This window comes from Charadrius vociferus, unplaced genomic scaffold, assembly GCF_000708025.1.
Source record: "Charadrius vociferus isolate BGI_N301 unplaced genomic scaffold, ASM70802v2 scaffold34, whole genome shotgun sequence".
Lineage (NCBI taxonomy): Eukaryota > Metazoa > Chordata > Aves > Charadriiformes > Charadriidae > Charadrius > Charadrius vociferus.
In genome coordinates, this window is record NW_009647989.1 from 798,237 (window position 1) to 822,560 (window position 24,324).

At 36.4% G+C, this 24,324-nt stretch overlaps 1 protein-coding gene across 1 annotated transcript in view; it reads left to right on the forward strand.

Annotated features, from left to right (window-relative positions):
• GPHN (gephyrin) overlaps positions 1-24,324 on the forward strand; it is a 215,333-nt gene that overhangs the window by 65,126 nt on the left and 125,883 nt on the right. The window contains exon 4 of the mRNA XM_009883501.1: positions 6,964-7,056. Coding sequence (XP_009881803.1) covers positions 6,964-7,056 — 93 coding nt within the window. The remainder of the gene's footprint in view (positions 1-6,963; positions 7,057-24,324) is intronic.

Consider the following 24,324-nt stretch of genomic DNA (forward strand, 5'->3'; position numbering starts at 1 on the left):
TCCCTACTCATTTGCACAGATGAACTCTGTTGAATGTCACACTTTAGTGCCTACTGGGTTTTTTTACTCTTTTAGGGATAATTATGATGAATGGTAGCTTTTAGAAGATGTGAAGTACTTTTTTAAAAAAGGTTATGTTACAGGCTGCATAGGTATGTTGAACCTTCAAATATTTGATAGCTGCAATTTATTTCAAATGGAAAATGCCTATAATTAAATTTCCATTTAAAAAGTAAGCCATTTATAGAGAAATTTTTATTACTTTCTTCTTTTAGTTTTGCATTTCAGTAAAATAGTTGCATTTTTATGACTTCTCTTAATACATTAGCTTAGTATTTAGAAAACCATATTTAGAAAAACAACAATGCAAAATGACTGTGATGCTGAAAACTGCAAATATATCTGCAGAATCTTCAAAAGACTACTATGTTCAGTAAAATCTCAAAAGATTAAAAGGTCTATTTAGACACATTGAGATACGTACTTGCATTTCGTTGTCTCTTGACTACAGTGATTACACTGAACATAATCCTAACATTTCTCTTACTTTCTGCCTTAGGGGGAAAGGAAAAAAGGGGTGGAGGTATTAGATAACATCAAGCGTATATTCATGGTGTTTTAGTATTTAGTTTTCTCATATTCTTAAATCATTTTGTAATTGATTGCTTGCAAAGTTGTTGCACCACACGTAAGAATATCTTCATGCCTCTACATTTCAGTGAAGCTTTCAAGCAGTAAGAGAAAGATTGTAAGCATAAGAAATAAAGCCTTCACAAGAAATAGGGTGAAAAATATGAAATTAATTCCAAGAATAGATTAATGTTTCTAAGGCTTTCCCTCTTTTTCAAACTGAATGTTCAGCTCAGCACTTTATCTTTCTTTCAGTGCCTTTGCTTTATGGGTATTCATCTTCTTGCATGGTCCTTGGTACTTGATTTTTCCCTTTTAAATTAATAAACAAGCCATGGTCAGTTGAATAGCCAAGGTTCAAACTCCTAAGTAATACAACAATGAGGAACAATTGGGTTACTTTTACCTTTTCATTTTCTTTTTTCCTACTTTGTATTTGTGTGCTGTGACGTGAATTTCTGATTCATACAGTTATATATGCTCTCTCATGCCATAGTATCAGGGTTAATCTTTAGTGAGCTGGAGCCTGGAGTAGTTCAAGCCACATGACTAAGTAAAGGTTGTTATGAGATCTTAATTTGCTGGTTCCTGTATTCCTGAAACTCAGTGGTCAAAATGACACCCAGTTGTCTTAGCAAATCTGCAACTATCTTTGCAGATTCTTTCTCTTCTTTGATATATTTTTCCATGCAGACTTTCTCTTCTTTGATATATTTTTCCATATTCTTATTCACTATAATTTCTTCATTATGATGTTGTTAAGTAATCATAAATGAAAATGATCTCAGACACCCTTTTAGCTCTTGTAGCATGAGACCACACAGTGTGAAAGAAAATTAAATTGATATTTAATGTGGCTTTTTATACAACAATTCTTATTTGACGTGGATTGCTGAGGAGAGTTATCATTATAGCATTAAGAACATTGTTACACGTTTTTTCCTTGCATTTTGAAAGATACTGTCCTAGAGTAAACAAGATTTATTTGCAAATATGGAAGTTATATAATTTTACAAAGCTTGTAGTTTTGAGAAGATCTGTGCTGCAGAACACAGTAATCACTATCAGTAGTTTTTCCCAGAAACCACAATCATCTTTTCAGTCACATAAAGTTGTTTTGAGAACTTCTGGATTGTATGCATGTCTGTAAAACAGCATATACTAACTTCTGTTTCAAAGTCCAATGTAAATAAATGTCTATTGTTTCATAAATTTCATATTTAACATTGATATTTGTTCACCAATTTCAATTAAATATTAACATATTTTAAATGGTCCTTCATATGTGATTAGTGGTGCATATAAGACAAAATAACTTCAAGTTTGCACTGTGCTAGAAAAATTTAGTGTGTTCCAAAATACCAAACATCTCTGGTAACTATGGAATTACTTAACCAGTTTCAATACTGAATATAGAATGGAAGAATTCTGCATGGATTCTTTATGAAAACCTTCCTATTTTTAGCATTTCTCTATTCTTTCCTAATGAATGTTTTAAATGGTAACAGCGTACATGTAGATATATTCCAATGGTTAAGGTGTATGAAAAGTATGTGTATGTATTGTAAATTATTTTTTAAATCCTTATATTATGAAGTAAATTATGTATTCAGAAGAAAAAAGGTATACATGTTAGTCCTAGGAATAAGCGCCATAATATTCGTTTGAAGAAATGTATTCTAATCATTTCAGAAGCGTAAACATGTGGGACTGTTATCACACTCTCATAGCAAAGTGGTGGCAAAAATAGACAAAAATAAAGACAAGAAATACCGTAGGACTGTAGCATCATAGGAAAGAAACAGTCCTCAAGATCTCAGCTCTTCTGTGTAGGCATTTAGGCTGGTCCACGGTGACCATTTTTGTGTGCTTTCTAGTAGTTCCGCTCCAGTTAAAGACATTACTCATAGTATCTATGTGGAAGAGCAGCGTACAGTAGTAGTAAGAGGATTGGAAAAGCCTTGCAGCCTTTCTGGAGTTCAGATTCCTGGCTAACAGCATGCTTCATAATATTGTGTCAATGAATGGATGCCTCTGTCATGCTGAAAAGGAAATAATTAATTACACATATAGAACTGTTCTACTCTATTATTTAAGTGAAGCAGCAATCAAGGACAGAAACAGAGTGCCCATGATTGTAATAAGTCTTTATTGCAAGAGACTGCAAAAATTTACTAAGACAAGTAACCCACAAACTTCAGTTATCTCCAAAAATCGGGGAACTGTTCCTTTCATTCCAGAAAGGAATCCCTATTTGTTTCTCCTGTTCACTTACTTGCAGAGATGAGAGGATGGTCCATTAATGAAGTTACAAAATACCCCACTTTGCTAACTATTGCCATTGTGCATTCTGTGAGCAGGTTTCTTATGGGGGGGGAGTAGGGACGGGGTGGTGTTATCTCACAGAAATGATTAGTAAGAAACAGTTACTAGAAACACAACGAATACTTAATGATGAACATTAATAGCTGCTGGAAAACCCTACCAAATTAAATTATGATGTATTTTCTCTCTCTTGAATCCTCCAGATTAAGGCTGGGTGGTTTAGTGAAGAGATGCTTGAGTCCTAGAATTTGTTTTAAATACACGAGGAACTGACCAAAATTCTGTGACTTGCCCATTGCAACTTAAACTAATGGCAGTTTTGCATCTTGGACATTGAGATGCTTAAGTTACCTCCACAAAAGGAAATATGTAAGTGTTATAGCCATTCACTGACTGAAACATCAGGTAGCACTAGCTTAGGTGTGGTGTGACAAGGATACATCTGTACAGCTTTTGGACTTAGTGTGTCTTAATGTGACGGTGCCTGCATGAATTTGCAAGCACGTATCTACAGTAAACATAGGGTCTCTGCACTGTGGCACATGTGCCAGGCATTCTTTCCATGAGTTAATGATCTTTATTGGCCTTAAAAGAACTCGGAGAAAGAATGAGCAAGATTTTTCTGCACTGGTGAAATCAACACTGGTCATGAGAAAATTCAAACAGATCATAAGCAAAATTTTTGATAAGCAGTGTTTTAACTGAAATAGTTTCAAGATTGAGCAATGCATAGGAAGTCCCAAGAAGTAGTTCCAAGTTGGAAGAGAGAGGGGGCTGATTGAATCAGAAATCTCTGGAGCAAGAGATGGAAATAAATTGTATGCTGGACCCAAGGATTTCTTATTTCATTTAAACGAGAGAAATTGAAATGTATTTGAAAGATAAAACACAAAGAAATAGGCAGAGAGGACAGGGCACCAGATCTATTCCAAAGTTTAAGGAGATAACTGGGCTGACATTTGATTTCCGTGCAGCAGAAGAACATAATTAGTATAATTATTCTATGACTTCAGTGAAATCTGAGCAGGTTAGAATCAGTTTTGTGCTGTTGAAGTAAAAATGTATCTAGAGGAACTGACTGTAATGACTTCATTCCTTCTTGTGTACCTTGACACTAGAAAATAACTGATAACGCTTGTTTTAGGATATTAATTGTTAAAAATATTAAGCTATTTATTGGTGGGTTTGGTTCGTTGGGTTTTTTTTCTGGATGTCTGTGGTTTTGTTCTGGCTTTTAAAAATTTGGTAGTAATTTTACAGTACTGTTTTCAGAGCCAGATACTGTATTTTGTATCCATCAGCATAATTCCATTGACTTGAATGGAGTGACAGTGATTTACATAACCTGTTGACCTAGTCTCATTTTATCTTGAAAGCTTACCATCAATGAAACAATAGAAGAGCAGAAAGATGCACAAAAATTATTTAATGACATTTTCTCTGATTGAAACATTATATAATAATTTTGTTTATGTAGCATCAGTAAAGCCAAATATCAGGTCCCTGGCCTAGAGGAGTTGTCATCTGAAGACACAGCAAATTCAGGTCCGTGCAAAGCCAGTGGAGAATCTAGCTGGACTGCTGGCAGCAGCAAAGGGAATAGGAGGGGAGCCTTTTGTCCTCAGTTGATGGGGCTGTTGGTTCCTTTTTTACATACTTAAAATGTCAATAAGAACGTTTTGTGGAATAGGGTTTTGGGGGCTAGAGAGAAAGTAAATAAGCCAAATATCAGTCTTGGGTCTTTTTCCATGGTTTTAAAAGGTCAGGTGGTACAATTTACACTTCTCAAATACCGTGCAAGCCAAACTCACTACCTCCGTAGTCAAAGATCGTCTTATGAAAGCTTTTGTTTATATACAGAACTTGAACTATATATAGAAGTTGGACTATATAGAACTATAACTGGAACTTGATAGAGAATTATGTCTGCCTAACGACATTGACAGAATAGCAGTAATAGGCATTTAATTATTGCTTAGTTTATTTGAAGAGTTAGGGTGTACACTGATTTCTTTAGCTTTTTGTAGGCTATCACATAATATTTTTGTCCCTGTTAAGTGGAGTATTATTGAACTGTAGCAAAATGAGAAGAGAGGAAGGATTTATTGTCTCTATAAAACCAGTTGGAGTTTAGCGGGTTTTATTTTATTTAAAGATAAATGCTTCATTTAAAAACAAAACGAAACCAAAAAAAACACAACACAAAATATCTCTCTCCTGTTTTATACGGACAAACTTTTCCTCATGATAATAACTTTTAAAATCGATACAATATTAAGCTCTAACTTTGCCAAACAGCATTTTTACACTGAACTTCTCTTAAGTATTCTCTGAAATTTGTAGCTGTTCAAAGTCAAGACAAATATGTTTCTAGATGATAAAATACAGAAGATGCCACCTCTTTTAAATAATTTTTATGATGTGTATCTATGTTATTGAAACAAACAATTTTAAGACTTAAAATGCTTTTTTCTACTGTAATTCACATTTTTTCGAAACGTAAGTCAAAAGTCAGGCTTAATGGTTCATTTATGTACGGATCTAAGACATTGCATGTGTTCTTTTCTCAAGGTTATTTGAAATGTTCATATAACCAGAAGTTTCTGATAATTTACCACCCACCTAAGTAGAGTGCTGATTTAATCAAGACAAGAGATAACGTAAAAGGGGAAGTGGAAGGAGTGACTAAAGAAAGGAGAAATAAAGACCTTTGGCTTTGCCACTTCTTTGAGTAATCCTTGGATCCCGTTGAATGATGGGGCTTGCAGGCAGACACGTGTTTATTCTACCTGCAATTTGAAAGAGTCTGTATATGAGCTTGCTCATAATTGGAAGCTACATAGCAGTGCTAAGCCTACAGAACATACACCTGAGGATTAATTTAAATTGGTAGTACTTTTTAAAGTGTTCTGGACAGTTTTATGACCATCAACAATATTTTTAAGCCTTTTAAATCCGTGTATTGCTCAGATCTATTATTATGATAAATAGTAAGCTTCTAGCCAAGAGTCACCAAAACAGTTCGTTCCCCCCCAATGTAATACTCTAGAAACATAAACGTGCCCTAAACTTTTTCAAAGAATGAGGTTTCTTTGCTAGAATAAGGATAGCTAAGTAATCGATCTGATTTCTGCAGATGGATACTTTCCAATGTAACACATGAGTTTATTTCATGTAACACCGCTAATGTTGAGCTCCAAGCAGACATTCTGCTGCTGTCCTAGCCCACAGTAGGGTATGAAGGATAAGTGATATAATCATATTGAGGCCAAATAAATTTTCTGCTTATGTTACATTTTTATTACCATTTGAAAACTAGTTTAAAATATCATTTAAAAAAATGAATGCTAATCAAACACTTCTCTAGTATCATGGGTTCTCCAGTATTGTACGTTGTTGAATTTACATGGCAGATTATTAAGTTTTCTTAGGCCAGCCTTGGAATTGGTATACACAGTCCCATTGAGATGTTGTAGGAAATGTAGAAAAGGTGATTATAGAGGATCATTTTGTTGCTGAGTCACATGTACTATTGCATCTTTTAGTAGATAAGCTTACAAGTATGTGGTTCTTGCTTTCTTCAGGCTATTAAAAAGTGGAGCACAGAGACCAAACTTACTGTAGTAAGAATAACTATGTAATCTGAATTAAACGCACATACTCTATTAACATGTCAAAGCATTATATTTATATCTCAAAATCAAAATAAACTGATATAAATGAATAACTGTGAATTCTTGTTCCATTTCAGGTCAAGAGGTGGAGAACAGAATTTCAGTTTCCATTTCCAAAAATATTATGGTGGATACTTGAATTATTCTGTCTCATGTTGGTTATAAATACTGGTTTAAAATCTTTGTATAAAAAGCCATGAGTGATTTTATAATTCCCTGTACTTGTTGTGTGTGTCTCTGTTTTTAAGACAATTAAAGTCTTTGGGTGTTTTCTGAGATAACTGTATGCCACGTATTTCTTGTAAAATCTGACAGGATTCATATTCTCTTTCAGGAGACGCTGATAGATTGGTGTGATGAAAAGGAACTTAATTTGATTTTAACAACTGGAGGAACAGGGTTTGCACCACGAGATGTCACTCCAGAGGTGAGATAGTCCTGGAATAAGAAAAATCTGCCCTTTAGTGTAGAAATCTATGAGTCTGGGGAGGAGGGTGATTTTTTTTTTTTTTTTTTTTTGAAATTTCCTCTGTAACTTTTCTTTGCAGTATCTCCGGACAGGTCAGGTGATACACAACTTGGAAGCAGAAAAAGCAATAGGGAACATAGCACAAGAGAATTACTCTGACCTTGGGTTCTGACCCAAAACAATTTTCGAACTAAAATGTGGCATAGTTTAATGGATTTCCAGTCTCCTTACAAAACAAAATTTTAACGGCTTTTTGGCATAATTTTCCTTAGCACTGCAGTACAACACTGCTAAGCAAAAACTTGTGTGGCTTTTGTTTTGTCCTGCACAAGGAAAAGTGGGATAAGAGAGATCTTTTAACTCTCCCTTGCAGGCTACTGCATTGACAACTGCTGCGTTATAAGTTAAGGTGTGAGAGGCAGATAGCAGGGGCAAAAATTCTGTGCAAAGCTGCTCTTGCTTTGCTTGACATCCCATTGTCAAAAAAAGCTAAACAGGCACAGAGATGGAGGTAACCTGCACTGGTAAATGTTGCACAGGAAATCTGGTTACATTCCACTTGTAAGGAGCTAAGGTAAGGAGAAAAAAGAAGGAAACCTAACCTGATATCCTCATGGCCAGGAGTTGTAATATGAAATGACTGTGTGACTGCTGTTGAAGTATTTTGGTATTTACGGTTCCAAATTAGATTAATACGAACTTTTAAAATCACATACTTTCTTTGGTTTGCTTATGTTCACTAAAGGGCAGAATTAAGATTGAGGGCCTGAAGTGTTTATTTCCATAATTTAACATACTGTGATTTCTTTTAAGTACTCATACAAGTTTTCAGTTGCTTAGACTTTCAACTTAGGGTTGATTTGATTTCATTATAACATGCCTACAATGCTTCTTACGTACAAATGTGTTCTGTCAACCGTGGCTGCAGTTTAGCTTTTTTCCATGAGGAATCTAAAAATATTTTTTTTTAATTTATTGTATAACATTTGTGTAACTAAACAAGCATGTAAAGAAAATGCTCCTGTACATTACTTCTGTTACTTCTCATGTTTTTAGATTATATACTAGAAACCTTAAGTAACTAAAACCTAAGGGTCTGTATATCAGAAAATGGGAACAGTATAAGATGACCACAGTGTGCTAGCTAGTGTAACTGAGTTTGCAGATGATTCACTGTGCTAAAGTAACACAAAATGAGAAGTGTGTTGGTTGAATTGGTCCCTTACTTGCAAACTAATTTAATGGTTTTGAAGGCTGTATTCCCTGCATTGTGTAAAAGGAGGGCTGAATTTCTGCTTCAGTTTTCCTGATTTATTACCTTTATGCATGATCGACCCTAGGCAATAGTGCCAGAGGAAGCATTGCAGCCGGTGCCAAAAATTAGCCACAGATTCTCAAGCAGCATTTGGGACAAGAAATAAAAAAGTCAGAACTCTGCATAACACCTAGTATTTTCCTTACGTTGTTTCATTGCTGTTACTCAAACTAATTATTTAAGACAGGTGGTAATGATTTGTTTGATTAGTTTTGATGTTAGAGAGCCATTTTAAAAATTATCTGAGTTGTTGAAGTGTCTCTAGACTATATAATAAAAACACGTTGATATAAAAATCATTAATAATTTGTCCTGAAGAAAAAATGCATTGTCTTTAAACATAATAGATGTGCGAGACTTCAGTTGGTTATAACCGAATTAAGTGTTCTGTCAAATTACTCCCATACTTAATAAGAATTTATACAGGACTGTATTTAGTCACTTTTCACTCATTTAAGTTGGAATAACTTGCAAGACTAAACTTAAATCACAGTGGAGAGATTGAATTTTAGTTTTTATTACGAAGTGGCCATGATAAGGTTTGTTCTTGTGATAGGATTTATTAGATCATTCATTCAAACAAATGTTTTTAAGGGAAAAAGATCAGTTTGCCAGTTGTGTCATAACAAAAAAAAAAGCAGAAGCTTTGGCCCCATATTTTATGTCTTTTGGGTCAATGAGAGAACCGATTCAAAATGGGAATTTCATTACGTCAACATGAAATGCCTTCAGGAAAACTTGCATTGATATAGGAAATGGTTTTAATCTCTCCCATGTATGGTGTTCGTCCAACATGCTCTCCTCTCGTTACTGAACCGGTAATGAAATGATGTGATCGTGGCATTGTGCTATTGAGACGTCGTCTTTAAGACATCATTTTAAAACTGGTAATAATTGTCTGTGATACTGAAAGACATTTCAGCATTTTTCCTGAGAGTAGGGAGAGTAGTCCCTCAGGTCATATTTTAGCTGGAATGATTCAGTCCTGCTTCTCCTTAATCCTCCTGTACTTTCGATTAGAAAATACGTTTTTCTGCTTTCTTTTCTGAGCATAGATACATAATTGCTATTGTACTGTACAAGATAATGCTAGTTCCTGAGAGTATTTACAGCCGAAAGAACTGTTAATTGAATTTTGTAATTATTGATTAAATTGAAATTAAGTGCCTAGCATAACGTATCTATTAAAAATAACTTCTCGAGACTTTAGAAATTTGATTGTTTCAAAGAAAATTACTCAGTTTCCCCACTCGCTTTGCCTTTTGAACACTGTATTGGAATCATACCAGGTTATTGCAGTTGTTTCAATGATGTGTAATGACTTTTTTTTCTTATAATGGAATAGATGATTTTACAGGTATTCACAATATCTGGTTTTCCTTACCTATCTCTGGTGCCTAAATTTATAGCCTCAGTCTAGTCAGTGGGTGGGGAGAAGCTTTTGAATTAGTTACTATGATACACGTTTTGAGGGTCCATTGAATTAAGCAGTGTGAATATCCTTCGCCTTCTTTTCTATGTGACTAGAAGTGATCAAATGCATGTGGATATTTTAAACACAAAATTCACCCAATGGATGGCTGAACTTGAAGGAAACTGTCTTGTAGATGTTATTAGCAGATAGTGCAGTTCTTCATCTATTAAGGCTGTTGATAGTAGTTCTCATTTGGAATAAAGCCAAAGTGGAGGCTTAATTTTGTAGATAGAACCACTTTTTTTTTTTTTTAAAGCATCTTATTTTGCCTATAATTTATGGGGGTAGTGTTTAAATCCATACTGGAAATGCTAATACAGTCTGCTTCTTGACTTAAAAAGTGTTTTTTTTCTAGACAGATGGCTAAAGTTAAGTTATTTAGGGAACTTTTGTATTTCCGGATGCAAACATTTTTCCTTGGAACTGCAGTACTTGAGTTGCAGACAGTTACAGTTCTCACAGAATGCTAATGATAATAAACATTATCTTTTGTGAAAATATTTAAATAATGTGGCAGCATTTTTGTGTATCACTAGGTATTCTTTGATACAGAAATGTATTTTCTCTATTGCTATTGGTCAATGCAAGGGAGAAAGGAAAAATCTCATGTATACAGGTGCTCTGTGCAGTTTTCTATCTTCTGTCTTCTCTATTTTTGCATTGCATTCATTCTTTTTGCAAAATTGTATATCCAAAAAATTCACTTGTTTGCCCCTAACAGAGTCTTCTAGCTGTTTTCTTACCCTTTGTCTCTAGTGTGGCTTGCGAGTCGTTTGCCCCACTACGAGACTAATTTTATGTACTTAGATAATAGTGATAAAAATCAACTTATTGTGCCTCAGCTGATGCTAGACATCCTTGAACTGTGTCGCAATGTGTATTCACAAATAGTTCAGCCACACTGCAGATAATAGTGAGCCCTGCAATTTTAAGATAAGGCTTCAGAAGCAGCATAGAAGAGCTCTTTTCCATCACGTAAAACCAGACAGATATTTCCTTACAGTCTTCATCCTTTTCCAATGCTCTGGAAAAATTATGAATGCTCCTTTTGGTTCTTGCTGATTATATTCTTCAGTATTTATAGGCTGTTTTTAAATGTATTTAGACACATACTTATTTTCACTTAGTCTGACAATATATGCATATTGGTTTATTCTTTTACCGAAGTTCTCTAGTCCATGAAAAGAAATTGCTGTTCTCTGGAGCTCCCTCCTATTTGTCAGCATTTTTCTGAAAAAAAGCATGCTCAGAATGAACAAAATAGTCCAAACCTGGCCACACAAAAGCCATGTCTGGAGAGAAGAAATTCTCTATTCTGCTGTAATACAAAGTCTGTATATGTTCAATTCAAAATTGCACCAGCATTTTTATAATCATTACCACCTACAAATTTTCTATCACCTGGCTTTTCCTATTCCCTAAGGTATCTTTCACTATTGCCGATCCCCAAGCTTCTTCTAAGAATTTAGTGTGAGTTTTTCTTCAAATTCCATTTTATTTATACAGACTATTCTAATGTTTGTATCCTTCCGTTTCTTTGTCCCGAGTACTGTTGGACACCCTCCTAATCTCTCTTATTTGTAGTTTTCATGTGTCCTGTCTGTTTGTTTGCTTTCCCTTCAACTTTGTTAATGAAGTAAGAGGCTTGTGACACAACAGGGTATGTCATGCTATAGCCATACTCTCACAGCAACATGTGTTCCCCCCAGGTTAACCCAAATCCACTGAGACATTTCCAATAACAACTTCTATTTAATAGGCAATAATTTAAACTAGAAATAATATGTAGGGTTTTTGTCCTCCTTGGTTCAAATAGCGCCTTTCCAGAGCAGCGGGATTTCTAGTATTGTTCATTGTGGATATGGGACTACTTGGGAGTTGGACTAGATGATCTCTAGAGGTCCTGTCCAACTCTGAAAATTCCGTGATTCTGTTCTTCTTCAGCAGTATTCAGCTCTTCTTAGTGCTGTACCAAAAACATCTTAGTGTTGTCACTGGGCCAAAAGAAACTAATTTTCTTTTTACAAACTGTCACTTCAGGATGGCTCCATAGTGAGAAGGAATGAAATCTTCATCTCGCATTGGGCATTAGTCATTTTGTGGTAGGAATACTATGAAACTGTACAACCTTTAATTACCCAGGCTGTTGTTTCATTTTTCAACCTTCAGTATTCAAGGTTTAATAACCTGATTTGATAACCTTTTATAGCATTTATTTTCATAGTCTATTTTAAGACTGTAGTTTTCTGTATCTCTTAATGGAGGTCTTGCTCCCTGTTAGGTTTGATTTCTGTGTAGATCTATTGTAAAATGAAGTGCGCTGTGTATGTGTGATGTCTGATCCTGTAACTTGCCATCAGACCTTTTGAGAACTATTGTTCTCCGTATTTCTTAGAAAATTATGTTTCCAACCCAGCTTCCTCCTAAAGGGTCTGAATTATGAAATCTTGCCAGGTGCATGTAGGCAACAAATATGCTTAAATGGAACAGACTGGTCTGTGACAGACTCCTTCCAAATTCTGTGCTACTCTGTTAGAAGTTTATCTGCAATTCTATAAGGTACCCTTTCATTTTCCTTAGTCCCTCAGACAGTTCCTAGCTTATATGATTAGGTCTTTATCCAGTCTGCTTTAATTTTTCAATAAAGTTTATTATTTGAAACACTGTACTTGGTGTCATAAAAATCCAAATATGTTTGTGTGCCTTATTTAATTAAAAATTCTGTAATTAGATTTTAAATCCTGTATTTGGAAGGCATATTATTATAGCAGAATTGATATATTTAGTTTCAGAACATTTTTCACTAAACAACTATTACCAGTTTCTTCGAGAGGCGGCAGTATGCAGATTATTTGCACTACACAGTACACCATCAAGTTACAGAATTACCTGTGTCTTGGGAAATTCCAAACTGATTTAGCTGACTTATGAAGTGCTAAAAAGTGCGCTTTCTCCTCTCTTGTTTGAGTTTCTTAGGAAAACTTGGTAACACGCCAGCATCACTGAAGAGCTTGGTTGTGCTATCATCAGCTGCAGTCACTGCATGGAAACACCTGCGAGCTGCCAGGACAGCTATAGTGAGAAATGTGAGAGGGAAGCTCCATTTACTGGAATGTCAGAGGTTACACAAAGAAAGACAAGATGCCCCTCAGCCCACCCCAAACCCCCAACCCAAAAAAAAACAAACAAAGGAAGGAGGAAATGTATGCAGAGAGGGCATTCCGAAGAATGCTAATTTTGATAAATAAAAGGGCTTTGTATATTCTTGATAATCTGCTACATAAGCAGCAGTTTTGAATGTGTTTCTTTGTGTATCCAGCTGAGATGCTGGATTGAAAGAACGTATGTCTCTCAACTTCTTTCTGTCTAGATGTCCCAACATAGACAACTATGAACGGGGGGGGGAAGGAATAGGAATAGAGAGGATACTTTTGTCTCTGTGTATGGGATTGATGTGTCTAAAATGGAAAGCTGCACTTTTTTCTGACATTCCCTTTTTAAAAAGTTTTAAATGTCACAGTCCATCTAGAAAAAGGTCAAAAAAATACGTGATGGCCAGGAGAGATGCTTTCTGTGAGAGTTACACAACTCCATCTGCTTAGTTTATCTTAAAGAACATTGGGAAATAACTTGGATTTTACCTGTACTTTCTTTAAGAAATAATAATGTAAGGTATATAACATACTACTATTACTTAAATACTGTATTTTCTTTGTGAAATAATAATGTAAGGTACCAACAGCTTGCTTGCTCTACTAAAGAGAGTTGTAACAATCGCTGGTGATAGGAAGCTCAAGCCAGAAAAGTCTAATAAGAAAGTCATCATAATGGAAGGTTTTCATATGTTTGGGTTGAGTTGTTTGTTTAACAATAAGAGATTAATCACAGAAACAAATTCCGTAAAGAAGAGCTGTATTCTCCGTTTTAATCCTGTCAAATCCGAAGCTACTGATTGTGGGAGAGGTGTCTTATAAAACCAAAGTTATCTTGTACTCCTTACAGAAGTCATGGATGATGTTTGATGAGTTATCCTGTGTGGAAGGCCAAACTAGATTCTAGCCTTATGTTCTGTATATGTTAAATGAGAAGATAGTTTGAATCAAAACGTCCTCTAGATGTTACTGATCCCTTTTAGCCGTGTTTTAACTGTAGGAACCACAGCGGAAATGGACATCTCTCTGTTAGTTTAAATTAACTGGCTTGGCTTCTATTAGCAGTGTAGGCGCAACAGTAGGTAGATCTTGCAGTCCTTTCTGTAACTGGGGGAGAAAATATGCCTGCCATTGGACTTCTGCATAATGAAATTTTCAATTTGCAACTTTTGGAATTTTTTCCCTTTTAGGCATTTATAAAAATAGTTTCCATTAAAACATCTCTTCACAGCAGATAATAGGGAACTGAACAAAATTAAACATCAGGTTAAGGCAAAATAATCTTGAAAACATTGTCAGGCCCGTAATTATGCAATTCTTGCCCTTAATGTGTCATTTTTTTCTGGTCATGGTCTATTGCAAAGAGTTTAATAAAAGCTTAATACAGAGAAAATAAAAAAAGTATAGACACGTTAGGAAGACTTCTCTGTGAAGGCAGCTTAAAGAAATGATAACTAGAGGGCAAACACTAATTTGGATTTAAGATGTATCAAAAATTGAGTGAGTTAGTCCTTTTGACATAAACACACCAGAATAGCAAAATGACTCACTATTAAAATAGTTGATCATTAAAACTAATACTTATTAAAGAGCAGAGAATTTCTCATTTGCTCCTTTCTTGCTGTGTAGGATCTCTTCCAGCTACTAAGTGGAAAGAAACTGGAAGAGTCTTGGAAAGAAGCTGGCTTCAGCAGTTATTCTTAGGATTATGACTGGTCCTTTGCCTGCTTCTGCTAATTGCTACCACGTGGAGCAGTGAAGCTTTAGCAAAATGTTAACTCGGTATAAGTACCAGAATAGAAAACCAAAATTACTATTGTCACACTCACGCATGAAAGTCTTATCAGTTACAGACAAGAAAACAATCACTTTTAAACCTTAATTTAGACTATTCACACATATTTTAGCTTCTTGTCACTTCATGCATATATTCCTTTTCACAATTAATTTGTAATGTGAAAACCCAAATTAGTAGTGAGATGCATAATTTACTGTTGATTATTTATTATTGACATTTAAACTTTCACTAGATTTTAAAAGTCCATCTTTTCTTCCACAAATAAACAATTTCTTATGGTTCGCTGAGATCAGTTTGTCATAGTCCATTTTCATTGAGCCTTGAAAGATCTCCCTTTGGAGAGAAGGTGTTAGCAATTTTGTTCTTGATGTGGTGCAGCTAACTGTAGTTGCTGCTGGCCACGTGATCACAGGACTTGATAAAACTGCCAATGTGTGTTCGAAGTACCTCATACCCTATAGTTTTAATATCTACTCTGGTTCAGTCAGTGTATGCTATTCCTGGCTGGTTTATGCCATTACTAATCATATGATGAAAATCACTTTCCTGTCATTTTGTTCTAAACCCAGATAGCAGTGTTTGATGAAGGAAAGTTTGGATATGGAAGAAATTCCTGTTCCATGACCCCAGTTTCTAAATCTGAAATTATATTAGCCTCTATTATTCCTGTGCCTTGCTCAGCTAGAAGGAGAATGAGTGGCTGATAGCCAGAGGATCACTATAAATAACGTTCCATCAGCATAGCGTATTACTGCTGTATTTCTTATAAGCTTTGTTGCATATGAGTACATGGCAAATTCATATGGATTCTATCACTGACCTTTCCAAATCCTAATTGAATAGTGCACAGCAGAACTAGTGATTCTTTTATTGTGTCTGAGGTTCTCTACAGCTTGCAGGAGAGGGAAGAGTTGGCTTCTTGTTGCATATTATTGCCTTATCAAAGTGAGATGTAGGTTTTCAGTGTTACCAATAAGAAGGAAATGTGCAAGCAGATAAGTACACACACAATGTGGACTTCTAAGAGGACAGAAATAGTGAAGTTTGATTCCTGGTTGGTTGACTTTTAGTTACTAGGAAGATACTTACTGAATAAAAAGACTCATGACTGAAATGACAGATGAGTTAAATTACTGAACATTATTACTGCTGGGATTTTCTCAGTTCGTACATTCCAGAGTCCATCACATGTTTCTGAAATAGAGCAGAAGCTAAGATTTCTGAAACATGGTTTAAATTGTTTTAAAAACCAACCATGTTAAATAACAGAGTGCTTAAGTTAAAGAGAAGAGATTCAAAGTAAAAAAAAAAAAAAAAGTTGATAAAGTTTTGTCCTTTTGCAACTCTTGCCATAGAAGCGGGTTACCCCACAAGACTCATAAGACTAATTCTTTTCATTAGAGTGAGGATGTATCTAAGCCAGATTCAAACACCAGCCTACACTAGTGATGAGTAACAGTTAATGACTTCTTCAGTTTATCTCACAAATGGCCGGCAGTGGCTAATGGGTACTCCTGTTCATCTTCACAAGCTATTTTGCAGTGGATATGGGAATGAGCTCACAAGATCATCCCCTTTCCCCTCTTAGACACCTTGTGCTAGAGGTAAGTGTGGTTTCGGGGGAATAAGGGTGGGATGTCATGAGGTGAAAGTGATGTGGGCTTCTTAAATTTTTCGCAAATCTCAATAAAGGCATGTATCTGGGGATGGGCAAAGATTCAGTTGAATTCTTATTTTTTGCCCAAAGAGGTTACCCAGTCCTAAATTGACATGCTTTCCTTGAACTGGGAGTCAGAAATCCCTTTTCTCTTCTGTTTTTCTGCTGCAGAAATTCCCAACATTCCCATTATGTGGGCTCCAGAGAGGGGTAAGCAACATCTTCAATCCCACCCAATCATTTCCGAACTAATTCTTTGCTAGTATTTTTTTGCTTTTTTAATCATCATCAGAAACAGTTTTTAGACACATTTTTCCCATTTGTTTGATTTTCTTGTGGATTCTCATTTTTTTGTTTTATAGGAAGGTCCCATGGCCTCCCCAAGTGCTAGGGTCAGACTCATCTGCTGTTTCCATTTGTGTGCTATTCTCCTGTGGATTTTCATGGTTCACTCTGATCTAATGATATTACCAGAGGGTGAGCATCTAGATTCTTGGGACTGTTTCACTCATGGTATCCTAAGTTATTGAAAATGTATTGCCACCCTGCTGCCCTGTCAATCGGTTGGCAGGCTTACGTTTTGTCCTTGCTGACAGTCGCATCTGATTATTCATGGGCTTTGGTCTTTTGCTGCCTTGCCTGTCTGGGGCCTGCCTGGCATTTACAACTCTCTTTTATTCTCTCTACCTGCTGGCTGTGTGGCGTTGTCTCCTGAAATCTTGGCCCTTTGCCTGACTGTCTGGCATTACCTCTTGACCAGCTAATTGCTTGACACTGACTACCTACTGCCCTGTCCATCTGTTGAACGGCATGCATCGCCTCCTTATTGTCCTCTCGATCTGACTGCACATGGGCATTGCCTTGCGCTGCCCTGACTCCCGCTCCCAAAAAAAATGCTGAGTGCATCTGCTGACTTTGCGGAATTGCTCTTCTGCTGCTTGGCACACCTGCTGTTTGGTACTGCTTTATCGACTTGCTGAATGTCTGGCATTTTCCTCCTGCCTTTTCACCTGCTTCTTGATTACAGTGTCCCCTTGCTGCTCTTTGGGTCTGCTTACTCACTGGTACTTGCTCTTTTGCTGTCCTGTCCACTTGCTTTTATGCCTGGCCTTTTTATCATATTGTCCTGCCCACCTGCCTAGATTTTATTTCTAAATATGCACCAGTCTGAAAAAATTAAGAAGAATTGTAAGGAATGGGGAAAAAATATTGTCTGGCTCCTTCATGATTGGGTTCAGTTCAACATACCAGCCAAAAACTGATCTCAGTACCAGCATCCAGCTTTTTCATAGAACTGCTCAAAAACCTTTCCCTCCTTACAAAACAAAAAACAAACAAACAAACAAAAAGCTGTATCGTATTTAATCTTTGCTTCCATCACTTCATTTGGTAGGTGTATTACTGTTCAGTAATACTGTATTCAGTATTAAATTCGGTAGTAATTAAGAACTAAAACACATCGCTGATATTACCTACAGTAATTCTCAGAACCCATGGAAGGTAGGTAATAACAGGGGGGAAAAACAAGCTGTCGCTGAGCCTCAGAAAGATTAAGGTTTGAATGTAGTGCAATGTTCAGTAAATAGAGTGGATCAAAGGAGCTAAATAAGAAATTTTACAGATCTCTTACTTTAAAACCCCAGGTTGCATCTAATCTAGAAAAGCCATTGGATCAGTACACTATTAGCAAACTGCAGTGTGTTGTAGTTGCTGCTTCCTACTCTTTCTGTACTGGGAAAATAGTCAATTGCCAGTTTACCAAAATCTTTTGTCATTCTCTCACAGATTAAGAACAAGAACTTGCCTGCATCTGTAAGGTTCATACTAAGGGCATAAATGGTTGTCTCAGCTTAGAGTAAGCAGCAGGATTTCCTGCCTCTTTTCTTTTAATTCCACTCACTTGACCTCTCTTTTCCTAGCTCTGCCACAGTTTCCAGCTTATTATAAGTGTTTATGGTTTTAATTACACTTTTGAATCCAGTACCGACTAGGAACCGGAGACAATATTCTGTCATCTTGAACCCTGTCATAATTTCCTACACTTAAAATAATTGTACGTAATATTCTTTTAACTTTAGCTTTTAATCTCTCCAGATACTATATTACTACTTTTGCTATCTTCAGAGATACCCTAGATTTGCAAAATTATGTCTAGCCATACAGGCAGGGCAGCACCCCATGAGTCAGTAGCCTCTTTCACCAGTGCGAGACCAGCTGTGGAATCAGAGAGAGATGCTGTGGGAAAGCACCTTGCTCTCACGCTCCCAGCACCAGCTTGCCCCTGTTGAGGGTGGCTCCCAGTACAGCAGGCAATGTTCCGAGTAAGAGCCAGTAGGAACCTTCTCCCAGTTTTCACCTTAACCTCTAGAAATCCAGTAAACTTGTATTCTGCTCCAAGGAACCAGAGGACACGAACATCCACCTTTGCTCCCTTACAGTCTCCGAAGCTCTCCAGTCCTCTCTCTTCTCAGCCTTTCCAACTCTCCCTTGCTCCTCCAGGCATGTTTTTTTCACAATTTTGCAAACTCTTAAAGACAGTAGGCTGGCAGTTTCTCACTTCCCACCAGCTTCATGCTGTTGAGGGGTCTGGTGACAAGAGCAGACTTCAGTGGCAATTCTCTTTCTCCCAAGCTGTAACTCCCAGTGTTACTTTGCTGCTTCCCTAAGCTGTTGTTTGAGAAGTGGCATCAGACGCTGGAAGGGAGGAGGAACGTTCACTCTGGCACTGCAGGGCTGCAGGATGCTGCTAGAACTCACTTCTCCGGAGAAACATAGGTCATTTTTCCATGTATCGTTTTAGTTATTTTAATATAGTTCTTTTAAAAATTAATATTACCTAAGAAAAACAGCTAGTTTTCAAATAATATGCAGGTTATAGAAGCTTTAAACAAAATGCGGAAAAGCATCAGAAACTGAAGGAAAGTAAACACAATGCTTTTTCTTGAACGTATGGCATTTTCTTGGTTGAAAATTATACCTACCGGAGAATTGATGCAGTGCTGTCTCAGGCAGCTTGACTGAAAATATCCGGGTAAATCAGTTTTCCATCTGCAGTGATCGAGTTATGGTACAAATATTTTAATCAGTTAAATCTATTTTAAGTTGAAAGAATGCATTCCACTTTTTGTCTTATAAATTAATCAAAATTTGGTTAAAGAAACAATGAATAATTTGCGCACAAAGCCCTGGGAGTAACATCTTATCTGTCAGATCCCTGGAACAATGAAATACGTTAGTCTTTTTTTTTTGATGGGTCTTTTTGCTTGAGTTTGGTGTGGGGTTTTGCGGGGGGGGGTTTGTTTGGGTTTGGGTTGTTTTTTTTTTTGTGTTAAGGTATTCTTTAGGCTATCCTGTGCACTTTCAACAAAAAATTGGCTTCTGGAACAGTCATGAAGAGTTACAAGTCTTTCCAGCTTATAAAGTTTCCCTTTCCAGGATAACTAAATATCCTGTTATCAGCCTACGTGTATCTCAGTTTTATTTCCTCTTGTTAGACTCTCTTCTTTCCTTATTATCTCTAATAAAAAAACTTGTTACATTTCTGATAGTCATTTCCTGAACTGCTATGTCTAAATCCTGCAAATTATTTGTCAGGAGGCTGTTTTTCCATATATCCTCTTCTCACTTCAATGCAGTAATTAAATTCCATTAAAATTTTTACAGTTCGCTTTCTTTATTCTTCTCTGTTTTCTAAAGGTGTCCTTTCTGATGATAGTCAGCATTTTAGCATCTAAGCAGCTAATTTCTTCAGTTGTTTCTGAAAAGAAAACAAATTCCTAACTAATACAGGTCTTTTGCTGTCAAAAAGAAAGACAGGTATATAATTATTTTGTTACCCTTGGGATTTCCAGAAGGTGTTCCACTGCCCTGATCCACTTAATCGCTGCTTTCAGTTTCAATGCAAGTTTTCCGTTCTTTTAAGAGTAATTTGTCTGCCAGTGACTCATATCAACTTGGAATTCAGATTTTATTATGTCTATATGTTGCTTCTAGATCTAGTTTCAAAAAAATTATTTCTTTTTCAGTGTCTCTCTACTGTTACCTCTTTACTTAGTGGGCAAATAGCTTTTGTTGGAGAAATGAGGAGATAGATAAACAAAGTAGATGTAAGAAGCAAGACAATACTGTTTTTACGTTATTACTTCTGAGCATCACAGTTTGCAAACCATGATCTTTTGCTTTTACTCTGTTGGATATATTTGGGAAGATTTAAACACTCCGTCTTCTGGGTTCCCTTTTCTTAAAATGTCCTTTAGAGTACAGGCTAGGAAAAGGTGTTTACGTGGTTATAATACAGTTTTAACTGATTCCTTGTTAAAATAATATCCACGGCTTAAAGTTAGTGAATTTCCTTAGTAAATTAAACTGATATGTTCACAGAGTTTACTCATGGAAGAGGACCCAATCATCCATCCTTCAGTGACACTTGCAGAATTGTTCCCCCCAGTACGTTTTTCTGTTGTTCTCCCAGCCCAGTTTTAGATTTTGAATTTGTTGGAGTTTGTTTCCCTTCACTTGGGAGTTTCATGAAGTCAAATAGTACTACGGTTCAGAAATTTTATCTGAGGCTGCACCTAAACTTTAGTTTGAGTAGTCCTTTACTGCTCTCATAGTACATCATAGCAACACTAAATCTTTTCCACCCTCACTGTTAGCTTTCATTAAATATACCTTAATTTGTACACCTTAGGCTTTTTCTTTTAATCTTTTTGCAGCTAGACTGTAGATTGATTTTATGAAATAAGCTTTATTTTGTGTAGTGTTGCAATCCTGTACATCACTCAAGTGGTGGGTTTTGCAGATTTCAAAGCTGAATGAAACCTACACATTGCTTTTGGGCTACAGCTCCCTTTTCAGGAGTGAATAATGATTGGGTTATTGCCACTTCTTTCTGCAAGTGGGCCAGTTCTTTCTTTCAAACCAAATAGTGCTTACATATCCAGTGGTATACGGAATTAATCCATGAGCAGCAAGGCCTAAAACTGTGGTCTCTCAAACTCTTCTACAATTTGTACAAGTTTTACTGTTTTCTGCTGTTCAACATTGGTGGTTCCTGGAATGAGAAGAACAGAGAAAGGCACAAAGTTCTTTTAGATCTCTTTGCCTCCTAGGGATTTGTTTCTTGCAGCATCTTAATGAGGAGCTGCTATTAACTCATCATCACCCTTTGCAAGCAAGAGGGAGTCTGTAACAATAGTTTTCTGTTGGCTTTTTTAAGCATAATGAAGATGGATTTACTAACCTAGCTAGAACCTGTAGTTTTTTTCTCAGTAGCTAGTCACATTGTTACGTCAGCTTAATATTTTCCTTATAAATATTTGTCTTTGTTTCTTTTCCTTGTTAGCTTTTTTAAAATGAGGATTTTTTAATTTAACTCATTTAATCAGACACACAGTACTGGGTAGCTAACCTTAGGTGCATATGATTTCTGTGTTACTCTGAATTACTGTCTTTCATTATCCATTTGCTGCTGTCTGATTTTTTACTTAAGTTAATCTGCTTAGAGCTATGATGTTTGTAGTTGCTGTTCTCTGAATCACTACTATTGCTGTGGTAGTGAGCTGCTTAGCATTTATTGCAAAAGTCCGGTCCTGTGTACATTTCAAGTACTCAAAGGAAGTGCTAACTTGTTCCCTGTGCCTATCTAAGAATCTTTTCTGCCTTAACAGTTGTTGAACGCTACCACTTTTCATAATGACCCACTTAAATTCAATCTGCTGAAAAAGTTTGGAGACAGACTGAATCTTACTAAACAGCAGAAGGTTTTTTTCTGCATAACATTGTCTGCTGCTTCAAGCACAGCAGAAGTGTGTGTGAAGGGAGGTGCTTATATACCTGTGTTGTTATGTCTGTATTAATGAAAAGGTGCCTACATTGTAAGAACTTCAGGGTTTTGAAGTTAAGAGTTGGGCAGTTAGGAAGTAAACCTACAGAATTTGTCTGTATAATGCAAAGTTGCATTGACGTAAAAATCATTATTCTGTCACAGCTGAGGAGTGTCAATAAATGGTTGAACTGGTTTTAGCTCATGTATGAAAGGTACTGCAGTGTCTTCTAAAACTGGAAGAAACTGGTGTTTTGGATAGAGAAATGTGTACAGAAAAGATCTTAGGAACAGTGAAATAAAGGGAAAATATTTTATACTGGATTTTGTTATATTGTTAACTATTATTATTAAGTATTGTAAACCATTAATTAAATAGTAAAATCAAATTCCAGAGGAAAAAGTAAATTTGATATATGTAATATTGCTCGTTTGGTGTAGATTAGGAATTCTGCTGTCTTCTGTTTCATTGCTCTGTGCTACAGCAGTTTCAACAAAGTACTTTCCATCTTCTCTTTGGGAAACCTTTTCATCCTATTATTTCCATGAGAATCTTGGAGGAAAAAAATGTGATTAGTGCCAGGAGTTAAATAATCCTGTATACGAAATTGTTTGACAGAAGGCACAGTAGGTCACTTTGGCTTTCAAAATCTGTTCAGTTGTTCAGTTCCAATGAGCGCATCATTCACATGTAGCTAAATCAACAACTGTTCAGACTCTGAACACATGAATTGCATCACTGTATCTCAATGAAGAATCCTTTCTGTGAGTTTTTAGGTTATGGCAGAAGTACTTTAAAGCTGCTGTTATTAGACATGCTTTATCATTTACTTGGGGAGTAAAGATACTGTGTAAGGGAATCTGAAGAGAAACTAAAGTACTTTTTGTAATTCTTGTATTGCCATGGTATATTATTGAAAAATTATTACTCCGTAGTGTACATCCATTGTAGTGTGTTTTAGGAAGGCTTTTTCTTTTAATCTTCAATATTGGTGATTTGAGGTCTGAAATTGTTTGGAGGTGCTACTTTACCTGCGGTAGAAACTGACTGGAGTTTCAGAAGTACAAATATTTCATGTACAGTATTTGTTCTTGGCAGAAAGTAGCAAATGATAGGAGACAACAGACAACATTCTCAAAAGAAGAGAGTTTCACATCTCAATCTCAGTAGCAAATGCATTGGAGCTGAAGAATTCAAAATTACATATTTAGAGAAGTGAAATCACAAGTAAAAACTTTTTGTTCTTTCGCTGCCGAAGGGTTTGGGCAAGTTCTTAAGAGAAAGCAGCGTACATTTCTACCTGGTGGCCTCATTCTTTGTGTACTGATGAGTATCTCTAAAGAATAGGGTCTGTTCTCTTCCTGTGATACTAATATCACAACTAAGCAAAAGTGACAGGTTTATTTCTCTTACGTAGTTCTAGACTTCATTGATTAATGTACTTTTGTTTTTCCCCTCCTGTGTATAAACAATCTAATTTTGGCACTAGTTTTGTATGAAATGAAACTAACTGTACCCTGATTTCCCTTTGGCGTAGATCTGTAGTCTAGAAGATAGTACACATAAACAGAAGCACTATATAGGGTATTTTTTTTTTTCTGAGACAGTGTTCCCTAGTTCTTATAGAATCATAGAATGGTTAAAAGTCATCTAGTTCCAACCTCCCTGCCTTGGGCTGGGACACCTTCCACTAGACCAAGTTGCTCAGAGCCCCATCCAGCCTGGCCTTGAACACTTCCAAGGATGTGTCCTCAGACCAGGACAGGCCTCCACAACTTCTCTGCGCAACCCGTTCCAGTGCCTCACCACCCTCACAGTAAAGAATTTCTTCCTAATATCTAATCTAAATGTACCCTTTTCCAGTTTACAGCCATTACCCCTCATCCTATCACTACACTCCTTGATAAAGAGCCCCTCCCCACCTTTCCTAGAGGCCCCCTTCAGGAACTGGAAGGCTGCTATAAGGTCTCCCTGGAGCCTTCTCTCCTCCAGGCTGAACAACCCC